The 20,708-nt window shown below is 59.7% G+C and overlaps 3 protein-coding genes across 16 annotated transcripts; 1 reads left to right on the plus strand and 2 right to left on the minus strand.

Annotated features, from left to right (window-relative positions):
* Positions 1–739: 739 nt before the first annotated feature.
* On the minus strand, positions 740–10,218 carry CPT1C (carnitine palmitoyltransferase 1C). Of its 11 annotated transcripts, none has more exons than XR_013482651.1 (19): positions 9,290–10,187; positions 8,772–8,911; positions 8,362–8,536; positions 8,124–8,225; positions 7,373–7,510; positions 7,210–7,287; positions 6,804–6,911; positions 6,629–6,713; positions 6,056–6,263; positions 5,792–5,974; positions 5,443–5,548; positions 5,135–5,251; positions 4,880–5,044; positions 4,294–4,428; positions 4,060–4,212; positions 3,845–3,958; positions 3,530–3,622; positions 2,663–3,269; positions 740–2,259 (listed from the first exon to the last, which is right to left on the minus strand). XR_013482651.1 is itself a non-coding variant. In XM_078145981.1 (19 exons), the coding sequence occupies exons 2-19, from the start codon at positions 9,428–9,430 to the stop codon at positions 3,003–3,005; spliced, it is 2,508 nt and encodes an 835-aa protein (XP_078002107.1). In that variant the 5' UTR covers positions 9,431–9,436; positions 10,117–10,218; the 3' UTR covers positions 740–3,002. The 11 variants fall into 11 exon arrangements, 10 of the variants coding, with proteins under 10 accessions (XP_078002107.1, XP_078002105.1, XP_078002106.1 ...); XM_078145981.1 differs by having other exon boundaries at positions 740–3,269; positions 9,290–9,436; positions 10,117–10,218; XM_078145979.1 differs by having other exon boundaries at positions 740–3,269; positions 5,443–5,509; positions 9,290–10,188.
* Positions 10,219–11,644: 1,426 nt separating this feature from the next.
* Positions 11,645–16,742, minus strand: PRMT1 (protein arginine methyltransferase 1). 3 transcript variants are annotated; one of them, XM_021003647.2, is made up of 11 exons: positions 16,644–16,730; positions 15,612–15,665; positions 14,444–14,545; positions 14,100–14,255; positions 13,946–14,009; positions 13,714–13,856; positions 13,532–13,619; positions 13,326–13,441; positions 12,911–13,061; positions 12,350–12,471; positions 11,645–12,006 (listed from the first exon to the last, which is right to left on the minus strand). In XM_021003647.2, exons 1-11 carry the CDS (start codon positions 16,680–16,682, stop codon positions 11,923–11,925), a joined length of 1,119 nt encoding a protein of 372 aa, XP_020859306.1. In that variant the 5' UTR covers positions 16,683–16,730; the 3' UTR covers positions 11,645–11,922. The 3 variants fall into 3 exon arrangements, with proteins under 3 accessions (XP_020859306.1, XP_020859307.1, XP_020859308.1); XM_021003648.2 differs by lacking the exon at positions 15,612–15,665 and having other exon boundaries at positions 16,644–16,742; XM_021003649.1 differs by lacking the exons at positions 15,612–15,665; positions 16,644–16,730 and adding an exon at positions 14,727–14,829.
* Positions 16,743–17,850: 1,108 nt separating this feature from the next.
* IRF3 (interferon regulatory factor 3) lies at positions 17,851–20,701 on the plus strand. 2 transcript variants are annotated; one of them, XM_021003645.2, is made up of 8 exons: positions 17,851–18,117; positions 18,372–18,575; positions 18,749–18,967; positions 19,062–19,128; positions 19,208–19,303; positions 19,408–19,791; positions 19,884–20,002; positions 20,412–20,701. In XM_021003645.2, exons 2-8 carry the CDS (start codon positions 18,387–18,389, stop codon positions 20,595–20,597), a joined length of 1,260 nt encoding a protein of 419 aa, XP_020859304.1. In that variant the 5' UTR covers positions 17,851–18,117; positions 18,372–18,386; the 3' UTR covers positions 20,598–20,701. The 2 variants fall into 2 exon arrangements, with proteins under 2 accessions (XP_020859304.1, XP_020859305.1); XM_021003646.2 differs by having other exon boundaries at positions 17,870–18,117; positions 18,399–18,575.
* The last annotated feature ends 7 nt before the right edge of the window (positions 20,702–20,708 follow it).

Raw genomic sequence — 20,708 nt, forward strand, 5'->3', positions numbered from 1 at the left:
TTTATGAATTAGGAACCTCTTGATTTGATTAGAAATAAACTCTGATTAGCTTATAAAACAAGCTAAGCATGCTCTGCCTTGGAAGCTTTAAGCAGGTTAGGAAATTTCAGCCTTAAGCCTATCAGGCATCTGGGTGCCTGGGTTCAGGGATAGAAACCTCTCCCACAGGAGTTATCAGGTTACCACAATTGTGTGTTTTCCTCATCACCATTGTCTTCTGAGCATGAGTCCACTCTTCCCATGTATTGTGTGTACTTGTGGGAGACTACGACCCAGGATTTGGGAGAAATATTTGTACCAAATGTTCTTGTAATATTCATTTAGTAAATGCCTCTCCTAAAAGCTAACCAAGAGCTGTCAACTGGGATCACACCGATGGGGGCTCGTGAGTGACAGTACTAGAAATCCATCCCCTCAGGATTACCTCTAGAACCCTAACAGCACTCTCTGCCACCCCTTGGGAACCTGGCCAACCAATATGAGAAGGCATTAGGGAAGTAATCCCATAGGTGGTGCCACAAGTCAAAACATATTCTGGACCTTCTCACTTCACTTCTTTGCAGAGGTGGTAGGTTCAAGGCTGTGTATACTTCACATATTTGGGGACTTTTTCAATGTATTGATCCGTTTTTGCTGATTTCTTCCTCTTCTTACTTTTTCTTGGTGATAGAAAATGACTCTTAGGGAGTTGGGAGGGGGAAGATACTGACAGAAATGTGGATGATATAAAAACAAAAGCTATCAATACAAATTTATTTTAAAAAGGAAAACATTCTGGGCTACTTCTCTCTGCAGGCAACAATTTCCAAAAGCTTTCATCCTCAGTCACTGAGGCAAGTAGGGGGAGCTAGGGCACACAGTGGATAGACTGCTAGAAGCCCTGAGTTCAAGTATGCATACAGTTTTACTACTTCAGCTCCCTCATAAATTGGCTCCCTAATAAATACAAGCTTTCCTGTATGCTTTTCAATTTCCACATCACTTGTCTCGATAACAGGGAGAATCAACCTTTCCCCAGACCTGTCTGGGCAAAGGCAATGAGCAGGAATATACCCATTACCCCAAACCTGGAATTTCTTTCACTGTCGGATTTCCCCACTGGTTGGTTTCTGGATGAGGAAGGAGAAAAGGGGAAAAACCTTGGTACTAATACAATAATTAGCCATTAAACATAAAAGAGGACTCCCCATTTCTCACCCGCTCTATCCTCTGCACCGCCTCACTGCCCCTTCCTGTATGCCCTTCAAACCTCTCACAATCTGACCCAAGTCTTTCTTTACTGACCAGCTTCCCATCACCTCTCACATCATCCATTCTAATTCTGGCCAAACTGGCCTGTTGGTTATTCATCGAACAACAGCTAGAATTTATCTATACTGCTCTTTAAGGTTAGCAAAGCACATTACAAAGATCTCATTAGACCTTCCCAACAAACCTGGGAGACAGGTGCTATTATGACTCCCATTTTACAGGTAATTAAACTGAGGCAGACAGAAGTGAAGTGACCTGGCCAGGGTCACACAGCTACTGTGGGCCAGGATTGGAGCTGAGGTCTTCTTGACTCCACGTCTGGAGGTCTAACCACTGATCCACACCTCCATTCCTTTGACAAGCATCCACCACGTGTAAAATGTCCTCCACGTCTTGAAACCCTCAGCTCCATTCAAGATTCAGTCAAATCTCTCCTCCTACAACAGACCTTTCCAGTTGTCAACACTCCCAACCCACCCCAAGACAACAAAAACCCTTCGTATTTACTTCTTCTGTCTATTTCCACTCAGTAAAATGTCAGCTCCTTGAGGGCAGGGACTATTTCATTGTGGTCTCCATTTTCCCAGCTTCAAACACACTGCCTGGCACACAGTGGGTGCTTAACAGTGGCTTCCTTAGGCAAATTCAGTTAAGGGTTGGGTTGAAGCTGGGCTGTAGGTAACTGGATGTTCTGATGCAGTTAGGGCTGAGGTTGGCCCCTAGGTAGGCTGAGATGAACTTAATTTGACTCCGAGCAGACACTGGAATGAGTTTGGGGCTCAGCTTCAGATGACATTGGGGCTGATGGTGAGCGAAGGGTGAAGGTAGGCATTTAGAATGGGCTGACACAGACTTGAAGTTGGGGTGTTGTTGAAGACTCTGGCCTGGGCTCAGGAGTGCTTGGAATGGAGAAAGGCCTGTGATTGGGCTGAGATCAGATTACATTCAAGGCTATCGCTGGAGCTGAGCTTAGCCTATGGATCGGCTGGAGTTGAGGCTGGGTTTATCCTATGGAATAGGGTAAGGTTGGGGCGAGGTTTAGCCTGTGGAATGGGGTACGGTTGAAGTCGACCTTAATTTATGGAATGGGGTAAGACTGAGATTGACCTTAACCTATGGTATGGAGTCAGCATTGGTATGGAATGAGGTAAGGTTAGAGTTGACCTTAGCCTATGCATGGAATAAGGTTGGAGATGACCCCAGCCTATCGAATGGGATAAGGATGAGGTTGACCTTAGTCTATAGAATGGAGTAAGGTTGAGGCTGACTCTCTCCTATGGAATGGGGTCAGACTGAGGTTGACCTTAACCTATAAAATGGGGTAAAATTGAGGTTGACCTTAGCCCATGCATGGAGTAAGGTTGGAGTTGATCCCAGCCTATAGAATGGAGTAAGGTTGGGGTTCCCTCACCTACGGAACAGTGTCAAGTGGTGGCTGACTCCAGCCTGTGGATGGGCTGTGGCTGGTGGTGGGATGGGGGCCAATCAGAATGGGGGCCGATCAGAAGAATCAGAGTTCACATTAGGGATGACGACATGGGAAGAGGATGGGCTGAGATCAGTTAAGGATGAAGAAGAAGCTGGACCAGGACCAGATGACAATGAGCAGATGGCAGGTAAGGCTGGGCTCAGCTCATGATTGTGGCCCCCACCATTCCAGACGCCATGATGCCAGCTTTGCTTCTCAGTCGTCTCCGGGGCCTGCCAGGAGCCCGTCTGTCCGGCCCCCACAGTGAAGAGCAGCTGCTCCCTCAGTATTCCAGATCACGGGGAGCTGAGGGTGCCTGCTGGGGCTCAGGCCCTCGGGAGGCCTCCCTGGCTGCCTCACCTGGCCGGGCCCTTGTGCTGGGCCCAGCACCTAGGCCAAAGAGTGTGGCCACATCCAGCATGGCATCCTGAATATGCTGCCCAAACCGCCGGGAATCCTGCGAAGAAAGGACACAGAGGCCTGGGCTCCCAAAGGGACAAGTCTGAGGGCACTCCAGGGGCGGAGGGCAGAAAGCCCGAGTGTAGGACTCCTGGCATGAAATGTCACAGGGGTAGTGAGTTAAAACCCTGGCACTGCCACTTACTACTCATGGGACCTCAGGTGGGCCTACTGAAGCTCTCTGGGCCTCAGTTTCCTCATTTGCAAAATAACTGCACTCTTTGATCCCCAGGGTCCCTGCAAGCTCCAGAAGATCCTCAAAGAGGGAGAGCGGGGGCAGGGAAGGCCAGGGGCCTGGAGGCTGGACACCTCCTAACCCCTGCAAGGCCTGGGAAGGACACGGGCTCTAACCGTGTCAGGGCTGGAGACTCTGCAGGAGATGTGGAAGGTGACCATGCTCTCCCCCATGAAGACATAAGAGACGCCGTAGCCATCGTCATCCGCCTGGGGCCGGTGCAGGAGAAAAGTCCCCAGTGCCACAGTACTCCCCACTGCCCAACCCCTGGCCCACTCCTCCCGGGAGCCCCTGACAGGCCCACCACTGCCCCTCTGCCCACTCTGGGCATCCAGGGCCTGTCCCCCCCCAGAACCCCCCCGCAGGCCCACCACCGGCCCCCCTCTGCCCCCCTTGGGCATCCAGGGACTGTCCCCCTGTGCACCACTCACAGGCCCAAAGCCGCCCCCACAGCAAACATAATCTGGGTGACTGGCTGGATCAAACAGTTGCGGCTGGTGCGTTGCGCTCTGGCTGGTGGAGAGTTTCCATCGCTCGGCCCGAACCTAGAAAGGAAGGTTTGGAAGGAGGGTGTGGGCCAGGGGACCCTAAGTCTTTCCCCATTCCCCAAGGTGCCTCCTTCTTCTCCAGGACAGGGGTCACTGACCTGGGTCAAGAACGGGGATGGGAGACGGAGGAGCTGAGAGACGAGATACAGGCAGAATAGGTGCCGATCGACGCCCTCACCGGTCAGGGCCGCCCGACACAGTGCCCAGTGCTTCTCTGCTGCCACTTGGAAGAGGGCTAGGCGCTGGGCATCCTGGGGGGGAGGTCAACCAGAAGTCATCATCCCCCAGGCTCTGGGGACAGCGCTGGGGGCAGGCACAGGAAGGCCACCTACCGTCAGCCTTGGGTCCTCCATGGCTCTGACAAAGGCACAGGCTTCCACTGTGCAGGGCCGGACGGTCTCCGTGCGGCCCTCGTGAAATGATCTCGTCACACACGCCTCATAGGTCAGACAGAAGCTGCCTTGGTCCTGGTGGTCCAGGAACAAGGGGAGGTGTTGGCCCTGGCACAGATGCCCAGCCCATCCATACCCTCCTGGCCCACACTGCCTGCCTCCCCAGCTAGATCACCCTCCTGGTCTACAATGCCTACCTTCCCAATTACATAGTCCTCCTGGTCTACACAGCCTTCCTCTCCAGCTAGATCACCCTCCTGGTCCACAATGCCTGCCTCCCCAGCTAGATCACCCTCTTGGTATACACAGCCCGCCTGCCCAGCTAGGTCACCCTCCTGGTACACACTGCCTGCCTCTCCCGCCAGATCGTCATCTCTGTTGATACTGGCCAGCCCACATGTACCTCCTTATGGCCCCCACTAGTCTACATTTCCCTCTCTGTTCCCACAGTGACCATCCATGGCAGACTAGCAGATGCACACACGGTCCCCTCCAACCCATTCCCCATTCTCCCTGGCGTACTGACCCGAAATCTGGCCAGCTGCAAGGCCAGCTGCACAAAGCTGCTTCCCGGGATACGGCAGCGCCGGGTGAAACCTCTCCCAAAGTGGGTGAATGGGAGAATGTGGCAGTCGGTGTCTCTAGCCAAGGCCTGGGCCTCCCGCAGAGCCAGGGGGATGGAGGCGGCCACCTGCCCAGGACAGGGACCACCATGAGGGGGGCCAAAGCCACGCGGGAGACGCAGACCCACACAGCTGCAGCTGACTGGCCAAGCCCTCACCTCCTCAGGCAGCATCCACAGGAGCCGCTCCGGTGGTCCCACTGTGGGGTTGGGAGTCCCTCTGCAATGCCCATCAGCTGCGTAGCCAAGCTCAAAGCACTCAGCGGCCAGGATAGCCTGGGGGAGGAAGCGAGAGGCTCATCAGGACCCCACCTTAGGCCACCATTCCCTGGGACCCCGGCCCCTCACCCCCGGGCTTCCCTCGGGGACTGGCCCCTGCAGAGGCTGGCCATCTCTGGCGGGGGAGGCATCAATCTCCAGGGAGCCTCTCAGGGGTCTCGGGGGTGCCTCGGGCACAGCAGCCGTGCCTCCCACATGTGCGAAGGGACAGGCGTGTCGGCCCAGGAGTGCTCCACGTTCAGCCCCATGTGTCCACTGGCAAAGACCACGAGATTCAGAGACTTGTCCAACCACCTGTGGGGGCAGCAGCAGCAGTGGCCTGACAGAGAGGTGTCTGCTGAGGCTGGGGTGGAGGAGGGGGAGAGGGACGGGAGGAGGAGGCCCTGAGGGTCTGGGAGGGGAGAGGGCAGGAGACCTGGGGCATCGGGGAAGGGCTCTGCGGACTGGGATGGGGGGGTGGATCCAAGCCTGGGAGGTAGGGGTGAGGGTGAAGGGAAGGGGCCCAGGCCTGGACAGGGGTTGGGACGCAGGGCTCACCTGCTGTGGCCGGTTCCCACCAGCACGGACTGTGCTCGTTCATCCAGCTCAGGGGACGTACGCGAGGGGCCCGGGGTCTCCTCTAGGCATACGAAGAAAGCAGCGCCTTCCACCACCTCCAATGGGGCCTTGGAGCTCCTGTCCCCTGCCTGCAGGGAGGCCCGAGCCTGAGCCCATAGGGCCCTGTCAGGGCCAGGGCTGGGGTCAGGGGGCGCCGAACCCCCTGAGCCCCGTGGCCCTTGGCCCTCCAGGAGCCCCACTAACCTGGGGGCAGCCGTCAGGGCAGCCAGGTGCTCCTCTGTGGGCTGGGCTGGGGCTGAGTCATCCAGTATGTACTGAAGCTGCTGCTCCAGCACTCGGGGGCTCAGCAGGTGGCCCCCTAGCCCCCCATGGGTCCCCAGGCGGAAGAAGCGGCCCCGGTGCAGGACAACCACGTGGCGGCTGCAGCCATCCCTGACGTGATACAGCCGGTCTGGGGAGGCGCCAACATGATGTCAGGGTCTTGGGAAAATCAGTGACCAAACAGGGCCTTACACAGGTCATAGAGGGTTTTTTACTGGCATTCCCTCATGTGATCTGCTGGGGCCCTGGCATTTCTTGTCACTGACATTACAGAGACCCCTAGAAAAGCAGCCTGGCTTTGTCCCCACAGCCCCAAGCACAAGGCCCGGGCACCCAGCGGCCGCCCAATATGTACTCATAAATGGCAGAGGCAGGATTTGAACCCAGGGCATCCTGACTCCAAATCCAGCACTCTATCCGTTTCTCTAGGGCGTTCCGAGGTCACCAGGGCCTCTTGTGGGGAGGGCAGGGGTCACAGGTCACAGGATCTCTCACCACCGGAGACGCCAGGGATCCGAGTGGTGTTGAACATCTGTCGGTACTGGGCTGAGCACAGCGGGCGCATCCCCAGCAGCGTTGCCTGGACCGGGGGAGGCAGGAAACCGCATGAACCAGGGCCCAGCTCCCGAGTCACCCCTGGTCTGGGTCAGGCCCCCGCCCAGCCTCTTACGGGCTCGATCTCCCCGCGACCAAGCTGCTCCCGGAATCTCATCATGGCGTACACAGCGTTCCCCGCTCTAGCAGCCTGAAGAGGAGTGGGGGCCACGGACAGAAAGTCCTGTGGGGAAGACGGGCAGGCTACAGCAGGCACACCCGTGCACTGGCTGTTCCCAGGCCCCCTCGCCTCCCTCTGAGCTGACCGCCTGTCTAGAACTGTACACATGCAGCCCCTTCAACCTTCTCTTCCCCGTCAGAATGGAAGCTCCTTGAGGGCAGAGCCCCTGTTTGTGCCTTTTGTATCCCCAGAAGCTAGTGTGCAGTAACCCCTTAAAAGATGCTTGCAAACTGGCCGCAAGAAACAGAACCGGGCTTGGTCACAGGCCATTTGGCCAGGGATAGGGGTGCCGGGGACTCACCAAGATATAGAAGTTGCTGTTGCCCAGCAGGGGGCTTCGGGACCGCAAGTAGACGTACTCTCCCCACCAGTCACTCACCTGGGGAAGGGGAGCTGGATCAGACTGTGGCCAAGCCCCTCGTGCCACGTTGGGACACGCCGGGCTGTGGAGACAGGGCACTCACATAGTTGGCGGCCCACCAGGCCTTGAGGCCCAGAAGAGATTGTAGCCGGGGGGCCTCTGTGTGGAGGAACACCTGGGCCTGGCTGCTCAGGGCCTGGAAATCCTCATCCGACAGCAGTGGTCGCACAGACTCCAAGTACTGGGGGCACACGGTACGTATCCCGCCGTGGCCATCTGCCTCTGAGGCCCTAAGATCTTAATCCTTTGGGTCCCTGATTTCCTGAGTCCCCAAGCCTTTGAGCCTAGAACCCTGGGTCCCCATAACTCTGGCTCCCTGGGTCCCCATACTTTTGACTCTCAGAATCCCCAAGTCCCCACATCCCTGGGTCCACATAACTCCGACTCCCTGGGCCCCCATACTTTTCACTCTCAGAATCCCCAAGTCCCCACATCCCTGGGTCCACATAACTCCGACTCCCTGGGCCCCCATACTTTTCACTCTCAGGGTCCCCAAGTCCCCACATCCCTGGGTCCACATAACTCCGACTCCCTGGGCCCCCATACTTTTCACTCTCAGGGTCCCCAAGTCCCCACATCCCTGGGTCCACATAACTCTGACTCCCTGGGTCCCCATACTTTTGACTCTCAGGGTCCCCAAGTCCACGCACCCCTGGGTCCCCATAACTCTGAATCCCTGGGTTCCCACACTCCTGGGTCCCCATAACTCTGACTCCCTGGGTTCCCACACCCCTAACTCCTACAGTCCCTGATTCTTGGGTATCAGCGATGGATCCCAGCTCAGCTATGCCCACCTTGGCCACTGTGCCCACTGTAGAGGGCAGGGGTAGGTGGGGCAGGGAGCGTTGGTATGTGTAGAGTGTCGGGCGGCGGCCGGAGAAGATCCTGACCAGGGCCTGGAGGAGGCAGGAAGCACCGGGCCCTGACCCAGATCCTTTCCCCCTTCTTTCAGGTCCCCCCCACCCCCAAGACAAAGCAGAGACCAACTGGGGTCGCAAGGGCTGGAAAGCCGGGCCCCAAGGCTCCTCATACCAGCCAGGAGCGTGTGGGCAAGGACAGGGTCCCCCGAGGCTCACTCAGCCAGCCCTGGTAGCGTAGGAGGAGCCGCAGTACCACATGCAGGGTCAGCAGCAGGGCCGTCCAGAGGCCCCCGGCGAAGATGGTGGCCGCCACAGCCCCTTGGAAGCCTGGGAGCCAGCGCACACCCCTGAGGAGAGGGGACCAGGCTGGGGCTCAGCCCCTGGGCCAACAGACTCAATGGCCGGGATTCTGAGCTTAGAAGTCTACACGTCACACTGCACTCCCCCCCCAACCCCCACCCCTGCCTGGGCCCTGCCCTGAACCACCAAGGGGCAGGCTGGTGCCTAGAGTTACCAGAGAAACTAGGGGCAGGCAGGAGGGAAACTTGGGCCTGGCTGGCCCTGCACGCTGGGGAGCCTCACCAGTCTGGGAGGCTGGCCTTGATCCAGTCCACCAGCCCCAAAGATGGGTCCAGCTGCATGAATCGTGAGCCCTGGATGGCAGCGAAGAGGAAGAGGCCGCTGGCCAAGCCAGCCGGGCAAGCTCCGGATAAGATGTCATCCTACCAGGACAGAAGCCATGGGCCGGCTCCCACATACATGCTTGGAGGTCTCAAAACTGGGTATGAGGGGGGTGCTGGAAGTGACTTGGGGATTGCAAAAGTGGGTTCAGTAAACCCAGAATGGGATCCTGGGGACCCGCAAGAAGGCCCCGAGGGCCTCTAGGAGCAGGGGGATGAGCTCAGAAGCCCTGAGCAGGGACTTGGGGGCACGGAGCCACTCGGGGCTAGAATCCAAGCAACCAAAACCCCATAAAGATCCTGGCAGGCAGGCCCTGGAAGAAGGGCAGGATGATGCTGGGGTGTGCTCTGACGCTGGACTGAGCAGGTGATGAGGGGGTGCGCAAGAGAGCTGGCAGCGCCCCACCCTCCTTCCCTTACCTTGCACTGGGCCAGGCTCCGCCTCCAGGAGCGCAGCCCGGCGCTGCCGACCTCTTTCAAGGCTGGATTCCACCACCTCCGCCCGGGAGTCCCCTGGCCCAGGTCTAGGCGGAAGGTCGCTGCCTGGCGGGCTTCAGCCATGGTGCCCTGGGGCCCAGGAAAGGGGACCACGCATTGACCCTCGCCCCCCGCACCCCGCTCCCCCGCCCACCCTTCCTCAGACCCAGGAACATCCCATCCCCCAGGAACTTTGACTACAACTCCCATGAAGCCATGGGGACCATGGAACGGGCTGATCGTAGCCAGACCATCGCATGGCCTGCCGGGAGATGTAGTTCGGGGCCCGCAGAAGGCAGCTGGTTATGCACCCCAAGTGCCCACGCCTCACCCCCATCCCCCGCAGCTTCGGGAATGGGACAGGGGCGGCTTGGACCCCACCCCATTCTGGTGCCAGTTAACGCTCTATTTAGCAGTTTTAGGAAACCAAGGGGGCGGAGCTAGGAAGGGGCTAGAGAAAGGGTCCAGAAGTCCGGCTTGTCCACCGCGCATGCTCCGCGGCTTCGGCTGCTGAGAGCCGGGGAAGGAGGAGGAGGAGGGGCGGGGATCCGAGTTATGGAGACCCCGGTGTGCAGCCTCTTCCCCACCCTCACCAGGCCCTAGAGATCCGGGACCCCGGGCCCTCAGAGGTCCCAGGTGTCCGCACCGAGCCACAGCCCGGCATCTTGGGGTCCTCTCCCCCAATTTCCGCCCCCTAGGTCACGGGCATCCCTTCCTCCAGCTCCTGGCCCCCAGCTGCTCTTTCCAGGAGCTATCGCCTCGCTACTCACTGCGCTTGGAGATCTCCGACGTGCGGGGAGCCCCCCCCTCCTGCCAGTGGAATCCCGGGCTCTCCCCCCACCCCCTTTTGTCTGCGCCTGCGTCCGGCAGTCCCCTTCCCCCCCACGTCACGCGCAGGGGGGAGCGTCTTCCCCCAACCCCTGTACACTCCCCGCGCATGTGCGCCCTCCGTCTCTCCGGGTCCTGCTGCCTCAACCTCGCGGGGGGGGGGGGGGGGGGACCGACCCAGGCACCCAGAGTAAGGCTTTTACTCGCTGTCCATGTCGGAAGCGACCTGGTGCCCAGCAGGCACATCCGTGGAGCCGTGGGACCCCTGCCTTCCCCGTCTAGAACTGCGGCTCTCTTCCTCCCCGGGCCCGCTTCCGCAGCTTGGAGTCAGCGGGAATCTCACCCAGCCCCAGCTTGGGGAAGAGAAGGGTGAGAGAGTCGGGCCTTGGAGGTTCTGGTCCGTGCCGAGTCCGAGGGCTTGGAGAGGCCTTCTAAGGGCCAGGAGTCACTGTGCCCCAAGCATCTACAGGGGAGGGAGGGAGGGTCAGCAGTGCAGCAGGCACTGGAGGAAGGTGTGGATGGGCCCCCTATTTGGGGACGCCTGTGATCATAGTCTCCCCAAGGTGGTATTTGGGTATAGATACAAGGGCCACGTTGACCTACCCTTCCCCCACTTCACAGATTTAGAAACAGATCTAGAGCCTAGAAATGAGTTCACCAGGGTTTATCTGGGTCCTCAAAGAGCCTGGCAGGGCTCCCAAAGTTCTTCTGCTAGTTCTCTGGAGGGCAGCCAGGTAGCACAGTAGGGCCCTGGCTAGTTTCAAATTCAGCCTCATCTAGCGACTCTGGGTCAGTCACTTCACCCTGTTTGCTTCAATTGCCTCACCTATAAAATGGGGCAGAGAAGGAAACGGCAAGTACCTCTGCCCAAAAAACCCCAATGAGGTCAGAGACTGACACAGGTGAAAATACTCAAGTTTTCTCGAGATGCAGCTCACAAGACTCTATGGTGGCGCTGGTGGTGGGGGAGGATGGGGACCCTTGTGTAGACAAAGCCCTGAGCCACATCTGGGGAAGGATAAAGTGAGTGTAGATAAGCTCCCTTTTTGGGGGTGTGGGGGAAGGGGCACAAGGCTCCTGGAAGCCCAGGCTCTTTGTCTGAGGATGGCTGGATCTCCAAGCACCTTCCTTCCCTGGAAAGCTGAGACAAAGCCCAGGCAGGCAGAGGCGGCCCAGGTCCTCCCATCCCACTCCACTCCCACCCCTGGCTATTTTCTTCAGAAAACAATGAGTCAAGGGGAGCTGGGTGACTTGGAGGCCTCTTCTGGGAAGGAAGGAAAAGGGGCCTTCAGGAAGCAGGTGCCACAGGCCAGGCAGCTCCACCCCCAGCAGGGAGAGAGGTTTCAGAAGAAGAATCGTAAGGAGGACCCCAGAGATGTGGGAGCCAAGGGTGCAGGGGAGACGGAGGTGTTGGCCTACCCAGCCCAGACCTCCCTGATGCCCAGCCCAGCCCAAGGTCTGCTCCCCAGATCCCAGCTGACGATTTATTGTCATGAATGCAACCATATAAAAACATAAGTTATGAAAAAACACAGTCACGATGTCGCCCCTGGGCCCCTCACTCACCCACAGGAGGGAGCCAGGGCTTGGGGGTGGAGGACAGAGGACAGGGGAAAGGGCTATAGGGGGCCCTCAAACCATCAAGCTGGCCCTCTGGGCCCCGAGGGTGGCGGCTGGCTCCCTGGGGAGGCCCGGAACGGGTGAGCCGGCTGGGGCCGGGGCCCACAGCAATGGCCCACGAGGCCAGCTCAGCGCATCCGGTAGTCAGTGGAGCATGAGAGCTCACACAGCTGGCCTTTGAAGTCCAGGTCAATGGTGAAGTCGAGGTCTCGCTGCAGGGGGGAAGGTGAAGTGTGAGGAAGGAAGGAGGGAGCTCCCAAGCCCCCAGCCCCCAGCTCCCCCTACAGGGTCACAGGTAGGAAATGGGGGCTCACGCAGAGATCCGAATTCCAATCCTGGGCCTGGCCTCTGTGGCACATGGCAGCCCAGACAGTTCTGCTGACCACGCCTGCCTGCTGCTCCTTCGTAGAATGGGAAGCTTGAAGCACCCCGCGGGAGCTAGACCCCGACCCCAGGATTTGTCATTTCCTTCCAATGCCCTCCCCTCCAACGTGGTGCCAGACCACATCTTCAGCTCTCGGCTGCCTTAGGCTCAGACCTCTGCTACATGCTTACATTGTTCTTGGCATTGGGCCGCATGCCAATGGTGCCAAAGATCTCCTCGCCTGTCTTCACTGTGAGGTAATCCTCCATGTAGAAGACCGTCTGCTTCCAGTGCGTATAAGGGGATTCAGGGCCTGGGCAAGAGGGAGCCAAGCAGTTTCAGAGAGGTCACAGCACCCCCAGCCCGGCCCAGCTTAGTTACCCAGTCCTCATAAAGGACACAGGCTTGTCCACCATGGCTAGCAGTCAAGGTGCCCCTTTCTGCGTGTTCTCTACTCCACCCCTTTCCCTTTTAAAAGGATTCCCACACTGTCCCAAGGAATCCAAGGTCAACAGCTTACAGCTGCTTACAGAAGCCTCTCACAGTCAGGACACCCACCAAACAAACTTTCCCTAGTCACCGACAGGGGCAGCCTGTAACTGAGATGCCAATCCCAAGCCACCCAAGCATCAGCACGCAGGTGATGGGGAGCAGGGCCTCACCTCAGTGGCACCCCATCCCACCCCACTGCAGCCAGGCCATCCTAATGCCTCTCCCCTCACGTGGGGCCCCTGCCCTCGGCCAGGGCTCACTTGTGGAGAAGCCCGTGCGCTTGTGGCAACGGGTGAACTCGATGTTGAAGTAGGCGACCAGGGCGTGGACATAATCATTCCTCTTCACTTGCAGACAGAAGGGCGAGGTGAAGGTCAGGTCGTCCACGCGCACTGTGTAGATGTCCACCTCCTGGGAGGGACGCAACACGTGGTCACGCCTTCCCCACGGCTCCCAGCCCAGGAGGCCCCGAGGGGACACTGAGCTCCAGACACTCAGCCTGTCCCGGGGCCCAGAGGAGGCAGGCCGCGTGGGGGACAATGCGGAACAAGGAACACCTGGCTCTGACACCCCCGACCCAGGACAACTTCTCAGGGCCTCAGTTTCCCCTTGAGGCCATTGGATTAAGTGACCTCAGCTCAGAACCAATAACCCTGACCCGGAACGTGGTCATACCTTGATCAAACAGGCATTAGTCACCAGCTGCTTGGGGTCCACCACGTCCACGAGAGGCTCCTTGATGGCAACGTCCTTGATGCAGGACATGTCAAAGCCGTAGACGTTCTCCCACCCTGAGGGACAGAAGAGCCGTGCCGCCCTGACCCAGAGGGACTCCACCCCCTCCTTCCACCCATATACCTAGCCCATCCCCCCACACTCACAGTGAATCTTATAGTCTTTGTACTGCCGGTCCTCGATGGCCGTCACGTACAGTGTTGCCCGGTCAGGGAAGATGAGCCCATCGGGGGCCTGCAAGGATGAGGAAGGGGCAGAGAGTGAGAAGGCAGCAGGGTCTGCAGGTGGGAGCAGGGCCCAAGGGGCGGGGGTGTCCAAGGGGCCTCACCAGCCACTTGTCTCGGGCATGTAAGACAGTGTTGAGCATGGATTCATAGAAGAGGCAGTAGCCCATCCACTCGCTGATGATCACGTCCACCTTGTCTACGGGCAGCTCCACCTCCTCCACCTTCCCTTTGATGATGGTCACCACTGTGGGCAGGACAAGGCCAGCGCTCAGCACCCTGGGGCAGCCAGCCACTGCAAGCCCCCAGCCCCTCCCCAGGAGCCCAGCTGCTCACCGTGGTCAAGCTTGTTGGCCTTGACAATCTTGACCGCATAGTCCGAGATGCTAGAACACTCAATCTGGCGAAGAAGCAGCAGCAGGGTCAGGGGCCGCCCGGGCTGCCCCCTCCCTCTGCTGGCACCACCCAGCCCACTGAGCCCCCAACTCACCCCAATGACCTTCCGGGCCCCAGCTTTGGCGGCAAACATGCAGAGGATGCCGGTGCCCGAGCCCACGTCCAGCACCACCTTGTCCTTGAACAAGTGCCGGTTGTGGAACATGGAATTGCGGTAAGTGAGCGTCCGCACCTCGTCCTTGAGCATCTCCTGCAGAGGAGAGAAGAGGCTGCGATCCAGGCTTGCCTGCGTCACCCTCCGGGGCCCCGCAGGCAGCCTGCCACAAGAGAGCAGCAGAGAGCAGGACGCTTGCGTGCCCAGAGGCCTCCAGGCTGACCAGAGCGCAGCTCGTTCCCTGGGCTGAGGACATGCCTGCCACAGGGGGGAGCCGCCCTCACCTCATGGATGCCAAAGTGGGCGTAGGAGTCGAAATAATAATCCTTGGACGTCATGTCCTCCGCGTTGGGCTTCTCACTGCTCTCGGGCTGTGCACAGGACACCTGGGTTAGGGACAAGGGGGTCACTTTTTGGGGGAGGGATGCCACCATCTTTCCTAAATAGTCCTCAAGGCTACCCCCTCCTCAGCCCCAGGGACTCTCTCCCTCTCCCATTCCAGGCTCCCCATCTCCATCCCCCCCCCCAAATCCCTGCCTCAGTTTCCCCCCAGAGGCCCCTTGATACCTCTCCAATCTCTAGCTCAGCCCACAGCCGGGGGTTGGGGGGGAACACTGGTAACACTTAAGGTCTGGGGAATGGGGGAGGGGTGCAGATTTGGGAAAGGGGGCTGCTGGAGGCAGAGTTAAGGAAGATTTTGCCTGGGCTTTGAGAGGAAGAGACATAACACTGTTCTAGGCAAGAGAGTGAGCCTTCCAAGGACCCTGCAATATCAGGGCGATTCAAGATGTTGCAGCTGAACCGCCCCCTTTTTAAAGAGAGGCTGGGTGCTGGAAAACGGAGGACAAAGTCGTTTGCCCGAGGTTACGTTGGACCTGTTTCCTAAGATGTCAAAGTCTAGATGCTGGGTTGGGCTGCAAGTCTAGCCTTTTATGTCAGAGAGGGGAGAACCCAGGCCCAGGGGCAGAGCAGCCACCAGAGGCCAGGGTTTGGAGGAGGACCCTCAGCTGGGATGCATCTCCCTCATGTTACCAGGGAGAAAGGAAACAAAGGCTGCCTCCTTCTCATTCTTAAGGGGCCCGCCAAGTGGACCAGTTATGCAACTGTCACCCAGCACAGTCCCTTGGCGTCCTAGAGGAAAATCCTCCCCAGGATTCTTTTGAGCCAAAAGATGGGATTAGAGCCAATGTTCCAACTGCCTCGGTTTATGGCCCAGAAAGGGGAAGGGCCTTGACCAGGGTCAAAGAGGGGCAGTGGCTACACAGCAAGAATATGCCTCGTGGTAGACTTTGGCTGAGCCAGAGAAAGTGCTTAAAAACCTTCTGGTCCACACAGCCCTTTAGCTTACAGAGGGGAAACTGAGGCATGGAGAAAAGTGCCTTTCCCCAAGGTCACAACGAAAGGGGGACCCGGGTTGGGGAGAGGAGGGGAGGCTCACAAAAGGATATTTACTTCTTCAAGTGGAGGCTGGAGGCTCATCCCATTAGCCAAGGTGGCCACAAAACTCTAGGAGAGAGTAACAGGGAGAGACGGTTAGCTCCCGGGGGGGGGGGGCCTGGCTCAGGGACTCTGGGGAACAAGTGGGGAGGGGCAGGGGGAGAGGGGTCCCCCCCAGCCCCAGCTGCGGCTGCAGATAACCCGGGCAAAAGCCCTTCAGCGATGCTGACTCCCTGGGGCCTTCTCTCTACTCCATCCCAGCCCCCTCCCTCGGCAGACTAACACAGACAGCTGCGAGACAGCCACCGGCCGGCCGGCGCCGCCCCCCCCTCCGGGAGCGCCTGCGCAGCCCGAGCACCAGGAATAGCCCGTCCTGGTGGCCGTGACCTCAGCGTGTTCCTGCGCGGTCACAGCCCACCCACCCCCCTGCGAGCTGGCAGGACCGGGGCCAGAGCAGCCCCCGGCCCCCGCTCCCTCCTCCCAGAGCCAAGACCCCCGCCGCCCCCTTGAGCCCCGGGCTCTTGTCTGCGCTTGGACATCTCCATTCCCGCTCCCCTCAGCCCATCCCTCGAGACTCCCGGGGGTCCCGGCACCGCCCCCTCCTCTGGGAAGCCCTCCAGTCCTTTGTTATCCCGGGGGCCACAATCGCAGGCCCCCAGTCACGCCGACGGGGGCCACGTGGGGCTCGGGGGGAAGGAAGTGGCGCTCGGACCGGAAGTGGTGCCCGGTCCCCCCCGAGCCCCACGTGGTCCCCCCACCCACCCCTGAGCCCCTAGCCGCCTTGCGAGGCCTCCCCTGCACTCCGATCCTCAACGTGCTTGGAGATGCCGGGCTAGGTGGCCGGCGTTGGGTGGAGGAGAGGAGACCCCGCAAAGCTTCCTTCCTATCTCCTTCTACCGCCGTCGCCGCCTCCACGCCGCCCTCCCAGATTGCCCCCTAGTAGCCTCAGACGCCGATCGCCGCAGCCTTCGAAAAAGCCCCCAACTACAGCTGCTGCCGCCGCCGCCGCCGCCGCCGCAACCACCGCCGCCACCCGGCCCTGCTCACCTCCATGATGCAGTTCGTGGCCTCGGCTGCCGCCGCCATCTTCTCTCCCCCCAACTCGCCCCCCGCCCGCGGCTCCCCCGGGGCCTCCTTTTGGCGAACGCACCGCCCCCTGCCCGCCGTGGGCACCACCTCCCCCGCAGTCTCGATTGGACAACTCACCCGCCCATCTTTACGTTAAGTGTTCTCATTGGATATGCGTAATGCTAACGCCGCCCCTCGTCACCTTCTCGGCGGACCCTGCGCAGGCAGAGCAACCCATTGCCCCATCTCACCGTCGCCCCGCCCCACCGTGTCGATGCGCTCACTGACCTGCGGCACTGCGCATGCCTTCCCCCGCGCATCGCCCAGTAGCTCCTCTGATTGGCTTGAAGGAGCCAAAGGCGGCGGGGTGGGAGCGCTCCGGTAAAACGCTGCAGCCCATTGGTCTCGACTGGACAGTAGGAGGCGGTAGTGCTCCAAGCCTTCTGGCAGCCGGGACTCCGCCCGGGATACGCCCCTTGCCAATCAACCCCGGGAGAGTGCCCAGTTCAGGCACTAGCCCCACCCATTGGTCCTGCCCATACCAATCAGCGGCACGCACGAATTCCCGGGCTGCGTGGGTTGTGCTGTTATTCGGCCGCGCATCTCAGCCCTGGAGAACCGAAATCGAGGCGGGGTTGGGGGGAGATCAGAAGAACTCGGGAACGATAGGCTCCAAAGGGGGCAGACACAGAAATACAGAGGGGAACGAAGGGGGGGGGGGGAGCGGTGGCGGTCTACAAAGCCTCGGAGAAACATAGACCCGGAGAGACAGAAGGGGACTGGGGAAGCGGAGACCCGGAAAGAGATCCTGCGGGATGGCAGCTAGATAGCCAGAAGGGTGTAAAAACGTGGGGGACCCAGAGCAAGGCAGAGAGAGAGCCGAAGGCCGTCGGGAGATGGCCAAGAGTGTCCAACCGCACTGCTCCCAATTACGGCCCTAGCACCCTTTCCTCCTGGGCCCGGCTCAGGAAGGCACCTGGAATGGGTTCTCGCGGAGCCTGGCCTGCTAAGTGCCCGTCTCGGGCCAAGTCAGCGGACGTGGCAAGCCTAGGTCTTGCAAGGAAGGGGTGTGGGAGGCATTCTCCGCGTCGAGGTATCGGACAAAAAACTACAACTCCCAAGCAAGCTCTAGGGCCCCCCGCTTCGAGGAACGCGCTTCCAGGCGCGCAAAGGTCAATGGGAAACGTAGTTTCCTGAGACCTTGCTGCCAGGGGGGCGGAGCCTCTCGGAACTTCCTGCACCCAACCCCATGCTTTTTAAACTTCAGTTTCAACTTGCCAGAATCCTTGTACGGAGCCGCACTGGGCCAGGGGCGGGGCATCATTTCCATATCGTCTCTCCCGGCCTGCCTGCTGGTTGGGTTGATTCCTGGGGGGGAGGGATGGAGCTGGGAGCATAGGCCTAAGCAGGAAGGAGTAACCTTTGGTGCCTAAGTCCCCCTGCCTGGAAATAGGTAACGCGGAAGGACTGGGGATGGGGGTGGGGACGAGTCAGCGTGCTTTTAGGCGGTAGGACACTGGGAGCCGTACGCAGCGCTGCTAATGGCCTCAGTTTCCAGATCCACAGAATGGGCCCAGGCATCTCCACTTCCTGGGACTCGCTCACCAATCCCCCATCCTCCCCGGCCCGAAGCCTGCCCCACCCCCCCCACCCCACCCCCGCCTTTGAGGCAGGGCTACACTCCCCCAGGCCTCTCGCCCACAATAGCCTCCAGCTTCCTGAATGCCCCCGCAGCCCAGCTGGGTCATGGCCAACAAGACCAAGCCGCGGATCCTGCCCTGGCTGCGGGAGCAGCTGGACTCGGGGCTGCTGGGCGCGACCTGGATCGATGCGGAGCACAAGCGCTTCTCCATCCCGTGGAAACACGGGCTCCGCCAGGACCTGCAGCAAGAGGATTTCCGCATCTTCCAGGTGCGAGGCCCCTGGCGCTGTACGAGGGCGTGGCCTGACCTCCCACTGGGGTGGGGGGCTTGGCCTGACTTCCCTGGGGTGGGAGGGACGTGGCCCTGCCCTCTGGGAGGTGGGCAGGGGGCAGGGGGAAGCTGGACTTAGCCACGGGTCCCATGCCCGCCTGGGCCTGGCAGGCATGGGCAGAGGCCAGCGGCAGCTATCGGCCTGGTATCGATGTGCCGGACCCAGCCGCGTGGAAGCGGAATTTTCGGGCAGCCCTAGACCGCAAGCAGAACCTGCGCATGGTCAGCAACCACAGTCGGGACACTCAGAACCCGCACAAGATCTACGAGTTCTTGCCAGAGGACGGGGAGGGCTGCGACACCGGCCGGGCTGCCGAGCACGGGGACCAGGTGAGGGCCCTGCTTGGCCTGCGGTGCCGGTGGCAGAGGTGGGGACACAGACGCTGTCCACGGTACCACATCCATGTTCCCCCCACCTTTGCAGGAAGAGACCATCCAGGAGATCCTGGAGGCCCTGACGCTGTCCACGCAGCAGCAGCAATTCCAAGGAGGTAGGCTATAGCAGCTGCCCCCATGGGCTCATGCACTGTCCATCCCCATCTGAGCCACCTCTTTTGCTCCATCCCTTAGACTTCAACCCCAACTCTCTCCTGGAGCAGCTTCCCCAGACACCAGAACCAGCCTTGTCCTGCAACCCCTTAATGCCGATTTTTGCCAGTGGCTTCCGTGAGTACGAGCTAGCTGGAAGTAAGAGGTCTTGCTCTGCAAGGGAGGGAAGTGGGGTGTCTTTTGGATGTCTGGGATCTTCAGATCTATCCATCTGTCTTCAGAAACCGAGTACGAAGTGACAGCCTTCTACCGGGGTCGCCAAGTCCTTCAGAAATGCCTGTCTTGCCTCAAAGGCCTCAGGTTGGTAGGGCCAGGACCTGGGGCCGAGACCTGGATGGAGCTGGACGGCACATCACTAGCCCTGCCTGAGCCCAGCAGTACCCTCACTGACCAGCGGACGGCATATTACGTCAGCAGGGTGCTGGGCAGCCTTGGGGCTGGGCTGGCCCTGTGGAACTCCCAGACTGAATTCAGGGCCCAGCGCTTGGGCCACTGTGGGGCCTACTGGTCCCTGGGAGAGCAGGCATCCCCTGGGGCCACAGGGAGGGAAGTGACCAAGGAAAAAGACGGCCAGCAAGTCTGCTACATTCCAGAGTTTGTGAATGGTGAGGCTGGGCTAGGCTGGGCTGGCTGGGCAGGTCAGGCCAGGTGAGCGCTCCTGCCTTGAGCATCCTCCTTCTCTTTTATGTACCCTCAGACCTGATCTCCTTCCTGGAAGGCAGTCACCGCTCACCCCAGTACACTCTCTGGTTCTGCCTAGGGGAATCTTGGCCCACCAATTCACAGCTATGGACCAAGAAGCTTGTCATAGTCAAGGTGCCCCAACAGACCCAGAGGTGGACACCCACATTCCAGGGGATGGCCCTCTTGCCACTGGCCAGTGAAGGCCCAGAGTTGGGCAATCTAGCTTTAATCCCTGGCTCTGTTACTTAAGTGACATCAGACAACTGCCCTCCTCTGTGCCAATTAGGGAGCGAACCAGTGTTCAGACCATTGTGCCCACAAAAACCAGACAGCACAGGAGGTTCTGGCCTTGGGGCCTGGGTTTCAATTCTAGCTCTGTGCCCAGGCCTAACTGACCACTGGGCAAAGGGAGGGCTTTCCAGGAGCTTCAAGCGTTGAATCCTAATGAACCCACGGAGAAGACTGCAGCCCTTGGCACAGCAGCCATCTCCTCCAATCGGGAGGGAGACTCTCCCTTCTTAGCCACTCTCTCTTTCTCTAGGTGGTGCCCACTGCACTGAGGGCACTCCATGAGGTGGCCCAGGCTGGAGGAGCATCCTCACTAGAAGAGGAGGTGGACCTGCACATCTCTGACAGCGTTTCCCTGTCCCTGGCACCTGCCCACCTCCATGGCTACCTGCAGGGGCTGGCCCAGAGTATGCAGTGGGAGTCAGGGGCTCACTGCTGAGCTCTCCCCTCCTCTCAGCCCAGATCCAGTGCCTGGCTACCCATTTCTCTGAGCCTGTACACTGCCTGCAAAATAAAAGGGCTGACATGGGTCTCTTGAGTTGACGTATGA

Source organism: Phascolarctos cinereus, unplaced genomic scaffold (genome assembly GCF_003287225.1).
Source record: "Phascolarctos cinereus isolate Bilbo 61053 unplaced genomic scaffold, phaCin_HiC Scaffold_726;HRSCAF=1367, whole genome shotgun sequence".
Lineage (NCBI taxonomy): Eukaryota > Metazoa > Chordata > Mammalia > Diprotodontia > Phascolarctidae > Phascolarctos > Phascolarctos cinereus.

Bases quoted from the DNA above. Each gene is read 5' to 3' on its own strand.
- CPT1C (XM_078145978.1), bottom strand. From the start codon at position 9,556: ATGGGAGTTGTAGTCAAAGTTCCTGGGGGATGGGATGTTCCTGGGTCT. The intron at 6,714-6,803 runs GTAAGAGGCTGG...CCCCCGGTCCAG, and splicing joins GTCGCGGGGAGATCGAGCCC to GCAACGCTGCTGGGGATGCG. The intron at 5,045-5,134 runs GTGAGGGCTTGG...TGTCCTGGGCAG, and splicing joins TGTGGATGCTGCCTGAGGAG to GTGGCCGCCTCCATCCCCCT.
- IRF3 (XM_021003645.2), top strand. From the start codon at position 18,387: ATGCCCCCGCAGCCCAGCTGGGTCATGGCCAACAAGACCAAGCCGCGG. The intron at 19,304-19,407 runs GTGAGTACGAGC...ATCTGTCTTCAG, and splicing joins GATTTTTGCCAGTGGCTTCC to AAACCGAGTACGAAGTGACA. The intron at 20,003-20,411 runs GTGCCCCAACAG...CTCTTTCTCTAG, and splicing joins AGAAGCTTGTCATAGTCAAG to GTGGTGCCCACTGCACTGAG.
- PRMT1 (XM_021003647.2), bottom strand. From the start codon at position 16,682: ATGGCGGCGGCAGCCGAGGCCACGAACTGCATCATGGAG. The intron at 15,666-16,643 runs GTGAGCAGGGCC...ACTCTCTCCTAG, and splicing joins CCACGAACTGCATCATGGAG to AGTTTTGTGGCCACCTTGGC. The intron at 12,472-12,910 runs GTGAGCCCTGGC...CCTCTTGCCCAG, and splicing joins GCGCACGGGCTTCTCCACAA to GCCCTGAATCCCCTTATACG.